Genomic DNA, 12,082 nt, shown 5'->3' on the forward strand with positions numbered 1-12,082 from the left:
TATTCCTATCTGCTTTCAAAAGTGCTAATAGTCAAATAATATTTCAAATTCATGTCACTCTCCTAATAACGTACCCAGTAAGTAATTAGGAGAAAAGTTTATTTTGATTTGTTTATTTAATGGTGATTTGCATCAAGCAGTTTTGATATATTTTAATATACTTCACTATTATTTCCTATTTGTCTCTAGTCTTAAAAACCAGAAAAATGACTAGGAGAAAGCAAAGTTTTCATTAAAAAATGTGAAAATAGTTCCATGGGCAGATGCATAATTCCAAGTTTAGCAACACTTGGGAGTCCCAAAATAAGATAATATTAATCCTATATTATAATGCAATATCCAAACCTGAGTATTTATGCACGTGTCTATGCACATTCTTCAATATCTTAAAAACACCATTGTTATTACTGACACATTAAATAATGTGTTAGTACTATGCTATGATTCTCTGTCATCTAAACATAAAAGGGATATTATATCTAGGGAAGATTTTTTTTTAAGTGTTAAGGGTGACAAAATAAAAGCAAAGCCTCAATCAATCCATTTTTAGGGCAAGGAATGAGGACACTGAGGGGAAGCACATTCTGACTCGGCAAGAGTGACTCACTGGCTGAGCAGAGTCTGCAATGCTTCGTGCAAGCGTTCTTTCAGTTCCAGTGACACCTTCTTTCCAAGGTGGGCCAAGCAGTCTTCTATTGAACTCTCTGGGTTAACAGGGTTGAATACTGGAGAAGTGTGGCAGTCAAAGCCTGTGCTGGTGAAAGCTGAAGAATCAGATCAGAAGAAAAACTCAACTTAAATGACAGCTACAGGTACATATATTATGCAAGTCCACTCCCAAGAACATAGCATTAGGTGTGGCAAAATAAACAGATAACATTGTGGTTGTTCAAGATATGTGGAATGATAAAGACACTGATAAGTCTTAAACAATGTAAAAATCAGGAAGAGGTCAATGTATTTTATTTTAGAAGACTAAACAAGGTTATACTGCTTTAAGGCAGATCAGACAAGCATCTGCCAGCATGCCTTTAAAGACATATTCAAGGCTTCTGTATCTTCAAAGCTGGGAAGCTAGATAGTGCAGTGGATAGAACACTGGCCTTAGAATCAGGAAGACAGGAGTTTGAATCCAGCCTCTGACACTTACTAGCTGTGTGACCTAGGGCAAGTCACTTAACCCTGACTGCCTCACATCCAGAGCCATCTCCAGTAGTCCTGATCAATATTTGGATGACTCTGGAGGAGAAAGTGAGCCTGGTAAGTTAGCACAGCACCCCCTCCCTCACTCAAATTTAATTCATGTGCTTATCATGGCATCACCTTCCTGATATTGTGGTCCTCTTAAAACTGAAGGACAAAAATATTATCTTCATAGCAAAGACAATGTTTAGTTTGCTGCATAATTAAGTCCTGGCTCTCTTTTGTTCTCCCGTTTGCTGTTTTGTTTTTCTCATAATACTGATTTTAGGTTTGGTCCTGCATTGTCAAAATAGATGGAAGGAGAGTCTGACTGAGCATCTTGGGAATCCCTGATTGAAGACTTACTTATTTATGATCTTTGCTAAGTCACTGATCCTCTCTGAGTCTAATTCTTCATGTGTAAAAAGAGAAATCATAACTGTGCTTCCACTGCTGATGGAGTTATGAGCTGATCCAACCATTCTGGAGATCAACTTGGAATTATGCCTGTGAAACCACTACTAGATCTGTATTCTAAAGAGAGCATATAAAAGGAAACCCACATATACAAAAATATTCATAGAAGATGTTTTTGTGAAGGCAAAGAATTAGAAACTGAGGGAATGCCAATCAACTGAGCTGAACTAGTTGTGATATATGAATGTACTGAAATAGTATTGTTCTATAATGATGAGCAGGTAAACGTCAAAAAAACCTACAAAGATTTATATGAACTGATGGTGAGTGAAATTAGGAGAATATTATACACATAAACAGCTACATAGTATGATGGTCAACATGACAGACTTAGCTCCTCTTCATTCGAGGACAATTCTAAAAGACTTGGGATGGAAAATGCCATCCACATCTAGAAAAATGATGGAATCTAAACGCAGAACAAAACATACTATTTTCACTTTTTAAAACTTGTTTTATATTTCCCCCCCTTTGGTACTGATTTTTCTTTCACCACATGACTAATATAGAAATATACTAAATATGACTGAACATGTATTACTTACATCAGATTACTAGCTGTCAAGAGGAAGGAAGGGAGGAAGCTAGAAAAATGTATAATTTCAAAGTTTAAAAAAGTTGAATATTGAAAACTGTTTTTGCATTTTGTAATTGGAAAGAAATAATATTCAAAAATTTTTTTCAATCTGATAGATTTAGCTTTTCTCAGCAATACAATAATTAAACACAATTCTGAAAAACTTATGATATCCATAACCAGAGAAAGAACTACAGAGCTTAAATGCATACTGTTTCACTTCATTAAATTTGTTTTGTTTGTTCTTTCTCATGATTTTTCCCTTTTGTTCTGATTCTTCTTTCACAGCATGACTAATGTAGAAATATGTATAGCATGATTGGGTATGTATATCCTATATCAGATTACTTGTTTTCTCAGGAAGGACAGGGTGAGAGGAAAAAATTTTATAAAAATGAATGTTATCTGCTCCCTATCATAAGTCCTAAAGAAAATACTTTGTAATCTTATGTAAGATTCTGTAGTACTACATAAGAAAAAATATATTGTTATTATTATTTACTATATCTCAACGAAATAACATATAACATATATCAAAACCCACATTTTCCCAGTTATAATGAACCTCTGATTAAAGACTGATTCAGTTAGTGGATTGTCTATCTAGGCCTTTGTTTTCTTCCTTTCACTGACTGCCTCTGAACTATCTCATTGCTTAGAATATTCACACTGGAGAATTAAAAAAAAAAAGAAAAGAAAAGATCTGGAACTGCTGGTCTTTAAGAACTGAATTCTGTAAGGGAGTTACAATCAGCAATGGCAACAGTGGAAAATTATGGAATTATGATGGACTTATCCTAAAGAATGTGATCCACCCATGACAGAGCTGGTGGTGTTGGAACACAGACTGAAGCACATATTTTATTATTATTATTATTATTATTATTATTATTATCATTAGTTATTTCTTTTGGGGGGGTTGTGGGATGGATGGGGTTGGGTGGCTTGCCTGGGGTCACACAGCTGAGTGATTGTTGGGTGTCTGAGGTCGTATTTGGGCCTGGGTGCTTCTGACTCCAGGGCTGGTGCTCTGTCCACTGCACCACTGGGCCACATCTACTGTTATTATTATTATTATAATTATTATTATAATTATTTTATTTTATTATGGACTTTTTTTTTTTTGCAGGGCAGTGGGGTTGGGGTGGATTTCCCAGGCTTGCACAGCTGGGTGATTTGTTGGTTGATGGGCTAGATATGGGCTTGGGTGCTCCTGACTCCAGGGCCAGTGCTCTGTCCAATGTGCCACTTAGCTGCCCTTCGTTATTATTATTATCATTATTATTATTATTATTATATTTCCTCTTTTCTTTACTTAATTGCTCGAGAGTCTATATTTTTGGAGGAGGGGGTATTATGTTTACTCTTAAACAAGAATATTTTTTTAATTTATTTTTATTAAAGATATTTGAGTTTTACATTTTCCCCCCAATCTTGCTTCCCTCCCCCCTCCCCCACACAGAAAGCACTCTGTCAGTCTTTACTTTGTTTCCATGTTGTACCTTGTTCCAAATTGGGTGTGATGAGAGAGAAATCATATCCTTAAAGAGAAGTCTAAGAGGTAACAAGATCAGACAATAAGCTATCTGGTTTTTTTTTCTAAATTAAAGGGAATAGTCCTTGTACTTTGTTCATATTCCACAGCTCCTTATCTGGATACAGATGGCACTCTCCTTTGCAGACAGCCCAGAATTGTTCCCGATTGTTGCACTGATGGAATGAGCAAGTCCTTCAAGGTTGAACATCACTCCCATGTTGCTGTTACGGTGTACAGTGTTTTTCTGGTTCCGCTCATCTCACTCAGCATCAGTTCATGCAAATCCCTCCAGGTTTCCCTGAAATCCCGTCCCTCCTGGTTTCTAATAGAACAATAGTGTTCCATGACATACATATACCACAGTTTGCTAAGCCATTCCCCAATTGAAGGACATTTACTGGATTTCCAATTCTTTGCCACCACAAACAGGGCTGCTATAAATATTTTTGTACAAGTAATGTTTTTACCCTTTTTCCTCATCTCTTCAGGGTATAGACCCAGTAGTGGTATTGCTGGGTCAAAGGGTATTAAACAAGAATATTTAAATAACATATAAAAATATTTAATAATGTGTAAAATAAATATAAATTAAAAAAAAACTGAATTCTGGCCAAACTGGTTCACTTGCTTTTGTATGCTTTTGCCCAGGCTGCCCATATGCCTGGAACCAGCTGCCTTTAAGGTTCAGGTCTAAGGCCATGTCCTAAAGAGAGTCTTTCTTATTTCTCCCAATTTTTTAGACTTCTCTCCTCCAGTTGTAACTATATTTATGTTTACTTATCTACCCATGTATTTTATTTCCAGGTATAAAACTGGCCTTGTTTTTCACATTACATCCTCTAGAGCCTTATGGTACCATGTCCATAGTAAGCACATAACTGTTAGTTAAATCAAACAACCCTGGAAAGAGACCAGAATTGGAAATGATTAGGAGCTACAAAGAAGCAAATATCAGCTTCAAGTCAGGGAAAAAACTTTCTAATACATGGGAAATCTAAGACACTGATGCATTGTTGGTGGAGGTGTGAACTCATCCAACCTTTCTGGAAAGCAATTTGGAATTACACTCAAAGAGCAATAAAAATGTGCATATCCTTTGATCCAGCAATACCACTATTGGGTCTATACCCTGAAGAGATCATGAAAAAGGATAAAAACATCACTTGTACAAAAATTTTCATAGTAGCCTTGTTTGTGGTGGCAAAGAATTGGAAATTGAGCTGAATGTCCATCAGTTGAGGAATAGCTGAACAAATTGTGATTATATATATGTTATGGAACACTATTATTCTATTAGAAACCAAGAAGGATGGGAATTCAAAGAAACATAGAAGGATTTGCATGAACTGATTCTGAGAGAGATGAGCAGAACCAGAAGAACACTGTACACCCCAACAGCAACATGGGAGTGATGATCAACCTCAATGGACTTACTGATTCCATCAGTGCAACAACAATCAGGGCCAATTTTAGGGTATCTGCAATGGAGAATACCATCTGTATCCAAAGACAGAATTGTGGAGTTTCAACAAAGAACAAAGACTAGTACCTTTAATTTTTTTTTTTTTAGTCTTTTGCAAAGAAAATGGGGCTAAGTAGCTAGCCCAAGGCCACATAGCTAGGTAATTAAGTGTCTGAGGCCAGATTTGAACTCAGGTACTCCTGACTCCAGGGCCAGTACTCTATACACTGTACCACCTAGCCACCCCATTTAATTTTTTTTTAAATTCTCTTATTATGTAATTTCACTATCTCTTATATTTTATTTTTTCCTTAAGAATATGACTTCTCTGTCAACACATTCAATTTGGATCAATGTATATCATAGAAACAGTGTAAAGACTATGGTGGGGAGGGGAGGGGAGGGACGGGAAATTGGGGGGAAAATTGTAAAATTCAAAAAAAAACGAGGGGGAGAGAGACAAAAAATGTGAAACTCAAAATTTTACAAAAGTGAATGTCTACATGCAATTGTTTAAAATTTAACAGGTGTTTGGGTTACTCAGGTACTTTCCTGCCATTACTCCAACACCTTAGTTCTACCTTTTTTTTCTGTTTTAAAAAGCATCATTTTGCTTACAATTGTAGCTAAGTACACAATATATTTCATAATACTATACTCTTATCTATCTTCTTGAACTGCTATTTAAATAATGAAATTTTAAAATGGGGGAAAAAAACTTCCTAACTACTAGAGTAATCTAAAAATGAAATAAGAGACTGATTGTGAATCTTCAAGCAGAGGTTCACAATCAACCACTTATTAGGTATATTATAGTGGAAATTCATTAATGTTTAAGTCTCAAATTCTGTGATTTTGTAATAATGATTAAGTGACATTTAATAAGAACAGGATTTTATTTCAAAAGGTATAACAATGCATGATTCTACTTTTTTATTTGTTCAGTTAAACTTATTTATTACTTAGAAGAAACTAAGTGACTTGCTAAAACTAAAGATGTAGGGGCAGCTAGGTGGTGTAGTGGATAGAGCACTGGCCCTGGAGTCAGGAGTACCTGGGTTCAAATTTGGTCTCAGACACTTAATAATTACCTAGCTGTATGGCCTTGGGCAAGCCACTTAACCCCATTTGCCTTACAAAAACCTAAAAATAACAAAAAAACAAAACTAAACTAAAGATGTACCTTAGCTAAGGAAAGTCTTATGAAAATGTGATGATATATGCATCTTTAATAAATTCAACCAGAGAGAACTTCATTGTGAACAAGTCTTCAAGCAAAGACTTGTAGGATTCTCAGATGGGTGGGTAACCTGATACCTTACAAACTCTTGAGATTTTGTGATTTTGGGAAATGTTCTAGAAAAAAAAATGGAGAAAACTCTCTACCACCAAAATATTTATGTAAGCATATATTATTCTAAAAATAAACTAGAATATATTTTTTTAAGATTTTATTTAAAGTTTTACAATTTTTCCCCTAATCTTACTTCCTTCCCCCATCCCCCCCAGAAGGCAATTTGCCAGTCTTTGCATTGTTTCATGGTATACATTGATACAAATTGAATGTGATGAGAGAGAAATCATAACCTTAAGGAAGAAACATAAAGTAAAAGAGATAACAAGATCAGACAATAAGGTTATCAGTTTATTTTTTTTCTAAATTAAAGGTAATAGTCTTTGGTCTTTGGTCAAACTCCACAGTTCTCTGGATACAGATGGTATTCTCCATTGCAGACAGCCCCAAATTGTCCCTGATTGTTGCAGTGATGGAATGAACAAGTCCATCAAGGTTGATCATCACCCCCATGTTGCTGTTAGGATGTACAGTGCTTTTCTGGTTCTGTTCATCTGACTCAGTATCAGTTCATGCAAATCCCTCCAGTCTTCCCTGAATTCCCATCCCTCCTGGTTTCTAACAACAATAGTGTTCCATGACATACATATACCACAGTTTGTTGAGCCATTCCCCAAATGAAGGACATTTACTTGATTTCCAGTTCTTTGCCACCACAAACAGGGCTGCTATGAATACAAGTGATGTTTTTACCCTTTTTCATCATCTCTTTAGGGTATAGGCCCAGTAGTGGTATTGCAGGATTAAAGGGTATGCACATTTTTGTTGCCCTTTGGCCATAGTAGAACATATTCTTAAGTAATTTTTAAAAACAAATCAGAAATAAAATATAGCTTAGAATATAGCTTAGAACAAACCTTCAGAAATTTCTTCATTCAGAGTCTGCAGTTCTTTTTCAATTTCAGTTTGAACTTTCAAAAGAAGGTCTTGATCCAAAAGTTGTAAAGGTGGAAATGGCTGGACCCCTAAAATAAATCAGAAAGCTTAAAAGACATATAAAGAAGACAGAGCAGGAGAAAGATAAAAGACAGCATCAAAAACAATATACAGTAAGAAATTATCATAGCCTTAATCACTGGAAAAAATGTTGATTTAAGACCCTTGTTTAGAAGCTGGGCCCATTTGGACCTGGTAAGGAATATACTTTTTTGGAAAATTTGGGTCTACTGGTTAGGATATAGTTTTATGGGAATTTCAGGAAATTAAATAAAAAGAAAATTGACTTGAAATTAGTTGACTTAGCTATTTCTACAGGTGATGGGGAAATGAGAGCATAACATTCAGGAATTAATCTACATCTTTAATCCTCTAATTAAGAGTCATGTTCTAGATAAATGAAAACTTCCTTCTCCACTGTTGCCCTTCTCCCCATATTTTCATCCCTCTCTAATTCAGCTATATCTTATTAACAAAATCTTTTGTTGTTGTTGTTATTGTTGTTGACTAGTCACAAATATTTTTATTGTATCTGACTCTTCATGATCCCATTTGGAGTATTCTTGAGAAAGATACTTGAATAGTTTGCCATTTACTTCTCGAGCTCATTTTACTGATGAGGAAACTGAGGCAAACAGAGTTGAATGATTTGCCCTGGGTCACACAGCTAGCAAGTGTCTGAGGTCAGATTTGAATTCAGTTAGATGAGTCTTCCCGACTCCAGGCTTGAAGTCCTGGGCTACTTTAGCTACCCTTTATCAAAATGTACTTCATTCTAAACTTCATTCTCTCACTATTTCTATCTTCTGGAACTCACCTAAATAAGACTCTTGAAAACATGTCAGGCATTGCCATTCTTCAATGCTAGACACTTTTCTTATAGCACAGGGCAAGAGTAATCATGCACATATTATTTGCTCTCTACTGGTGTGTCTCTTCTACTCTTACTCAGAAACATTTTCTCTTATGAAATTTCATCTTTCATCCATAATATCAGGTCAACAAGTCCAAAGTTTTGTGGTAGTCATCTCTTCATTTTCAGGTAATTCTCCATCCTTTCTCAAGTTCAGTATTAGGCTAAAGTCTTTTTCTTCATCTTATCTAATTTCTGGTCTCATCCTTGATGATCACAGTATTTATTTATATTGATGATCCAACATCCTAAGCTTCTACTTCCTTAATCTCTATTCTCATGTATTCCAGTTTCTATCCTCACTCTACTTCAGCAACCCAGAAAGACATCCACATGTTAGAGCAAACAAGAACCCAAAACCTTTATATTTCTGTTACCTTAAACTGAAAGAATAACCAGTTTTTCCACCTCTATGAATCACTTCTAAGACTATTTTTTGTCCTTTCTGTGGTTTCCATCATGTTTTCACAGTCTTTCACGTATTTTGTTTAGATCATAAGGGTGACCACTACACACATTGTCTTCTACTTGAAACCTGTTCCTTTACTCTTTCATCATTTCATCATTCATAATTAAGTCTAATATTTAACCCCTAAACATCTTCCACTATCTAACTCCCTAGATGCTGAAGCAATCATTCTTACTATGTTGATTGCAAATTTACATTCATTTAAACAAGGTGGTAATAAAATTGACCCTTTTGTGAACTTTTGTTTTCTTCTGTGTACTTTAGGTTTTTTGTTTGTTTTTTTTTTTTTGCAAGGCAAATGGGGTTAAGTGGCTTGTTCAAGGCTACATAGCTAGGTAATTATTAAGTGTCTGAGGCCAAATTTGAACTCAAGTACTCCTAACTCCAGGGCCAGTGCTCTATCCACTGCACCACCTAGCCACCCCTCTTCTGTATACTTTTAAAAAAAACATTTTACTAGATTTTTATTCTTTCTTAAACCACCTATCAAGTTCTCAGTGGTAACTGAAAACTTCCTCTCATCAAGTTCCCAAACATCTCAAATAATCTCACCTTCTTTATTGAGAAAATATGAGCTATCATAAATTCTATCACCTATTTCAAACCATAAAACCTTTATAAAGGTATAGACCTCTACCTGTCTTCTCCTCAGCTTCAATTTCTGAGAAATAATACTAAATTTCTAATACTCCAATCTGTCTTATCTTCTTCAAGAGTTTGTCCAATGAATCGTGTCCCCCCCCCCCCCACTCTGCTAACATATCTCTCTACCTGCTGGCTCCTCAACAGTCTACAAATATGCTGTGGGTCAACCACACAAAGTAATAAGAAAACAAAAACAAACACCTTCCCTTCACATTGTCATCTCTAAAAAGACTTCTACTCTTCTTTATAGGCAAGCTTCTAGAAAGAATAATTTATATTCTCTTCCTCTACTCTTCCTGACTAGCCACTCAAATCTCAATCCCTAGTTTTTGTTTTTTAGATTTTTCAAGATAATGGGGTTAAGTGGCTTGCCCAAGGCCACACAGCTAAGTCATTATTAAGTGTCTGAGGTCGGGTTTGAACCTAGGTACTCCTGACTCCAAGGCTGGTGCTCTATCCACTGAGCCACCTAGACACCCCATTTCAATCCCTAGTAATTTTGACTTTTAAAATCAATTCTACTGAAAATCCAAAATTGTTGCTCTCTTAAATTGCTAAATCTAATGACCTTTTCTTTGACTTCTTTGTAACATTGGACACTAATAAATATGTCTTTCTGGACTCTCCTCTATGAGCTTCTAAGACAGTGCTTTATTTTAGTTTTCTTTTGATTCATGTCTTCCTCCTTTTGCTCTTCATCATAAAAGCCCTTTCTCCCTTTCAGACACATACAACTAGAACATTAAAACTGTCTTTCATAATCCCCTCAACTATTAGTAATCTCACTCCTAAACAACCTTATAGATAATACTTTATATTTATCTTGATTTATTCTGCATATACTTATATAATTACTTGCTGTCTACCCCCATTTGAACATATATGTAAAGCCCTAGCATGATGTATTGCATTGTTTCATTCTTTCTATTTTTATCCCCCATGGCTATCAGAACACCTGGAATATGGTAGATATTAATAATATTTTTCTGAACATTTTTATTATTATTATTATTGTTATTATTATTATTATTATTTTGAGGGGGGAGGGCTGCAGGGCAAATGGGACTGGGTGGCTTGCCTGGGGCTGCACAGCTCAGTGATTGTTGGGTATCTAAGGCCAGATTTGGACCCGGGTACTCCTGGATCCAGGGCCAATGCTTTGTCCGCCACCCAGTCGCCCCTACTATCATTATTATTATTATTACTATTTTATTCTATATTGGGTCTTTTTTTTTCCCTTTGGTTTTTGCAGGGCAATGGGGATGGGGTGGCTTGCCTGGGGTCACACAGCTGGGTGAATGTTGGCTGTCTGGGGCCGGATTTGGGCTCGGGTGCTCCTGGCTCCAGGGCCGGTGCTCCGTCCACTGTGCCACCTGGCCACACCTACCATTATTATTAATATTATTATTTTCATTTTTAATTTTAATTTTTTTCTCTCCTTTACATTATCGCTCATGCAGGTCTATATTTTTTGGGGTGGGGGCATTATGTTTACTCTTAAACAATAATATTTTAGTAATGTATAAAAAAACATTATTTGTACAAGATAAGAATAAATTTAAAAAAGTAATAATATCTTGCTGACTGACTGCTATATCTGATAGATCTTTCTCAATTTCCTTTGTTCATCATCAGTCTCATGTTCTTTAAGAATAGTTATCTGCCAAAGCTCTGACCTGGGCAAGTTGTATATTCTCTCACTTGGTGACGTCATCCATTTCCCTGGATTTAATTATCCCATATCTATGGCTGATACTCTCTCTCTCTATGGCTGATACACTCTCTCTCTCTCTCTCTCTTTCTGTCACACACACACACACACACACACAAACAATATCTCCCCAGATGTCACATATTCAAAGGTTGGCTGGTCATTTCCATATCTATGTTCCTAAACCTACATTATTTCCTCTAAGTTTTCTTATTTTTAGCTACAAATTTTATAGTTGTCTTTGAATCAATCTTGCCTTTTCTCTCCATGATTTTATCTTATTAATCTTCCACATCTCCTATAACATACTACATATACTAATATAGAAATATCAATATCTTCTTTCTTTCTAATCCATCCAAATTCAGATTTTCATAAGCTTTCATCTGGATTACTATAATAGCCTTTTGATTAATTTTTCTTTCACTTTCCTCCCTTCTCCAACCCAACCTTAATATAGATGTCAAAATAATCTAAGGTTCAAGACTGAACACATCACCGACCTGTTAAAAAATTTCCACATTTGGGGGTCTCTTTAATACCCAAGAAAGAGTATAAATTGAGGCAGCTAGGTGATACAGTGGATAGAGCACCAGTCATAGAGCAAGGAGGACCTGACTTCAAATCTGACCTCAGACATTTAATTACCTAGCTGTGTGACCTTAACCCCATTGCTTAGCTTGGCATTTGCAGCCTTCCATAATCTGGTTCCAATCTCCCTCCTACTCCATTCTGATTTCATCTCCTAACCAAACCTAGACTACTGGTTTTCCCCCCAAACTCAATATGACATTGCCTCCATATATTCACAAAATCTAC

At 35.8% G+C, this 12,082-nt stretch overlaps 1 protein-coding gene across 2 annotated transcripts in view; it reads right to left on the bottom strand.

Moving 5' to 3' along the window:
• Positions 1 to 12,082, bottom strand: part of BCL2L13 (BCL2 like 13) — a 110,530-nt gene that overhangs the window by 56,183 nt on the left and 42,265 nt on the right. The window contains exons 3-4 of one of the 2 annotated variants that reach the window (XM_074194938.1): positions 7,447 to 7,554; positions 608 to 764 (exon numbers count right to left, since the gene is read on the bottom strand). In XM_074194938.1, coding sequence (XP_074051039.1) covers positions 608 to 764; positions 7,447 to 7,554 — 265 coding nt within the window. The other variant, XM_074194939.1, reaches the window with a different exon arrangement.

The sequence above is a fragment of the Macrotis lagotis genome, chromosome 7 (assembly GCF_037893015.1).
Source record: "Macrotis lagotis isolate mMagLag1 chromosome 7, bilby.v1.9.chrom.fasta, whole genome shotgun sequence".
Classification (NCBI taxonomy): Eukaryota; Metazoa; Chordata; class Mammalia; order Peramelemorphia; family Peramelidae; genus Macrotis; species Macrotis lagotis.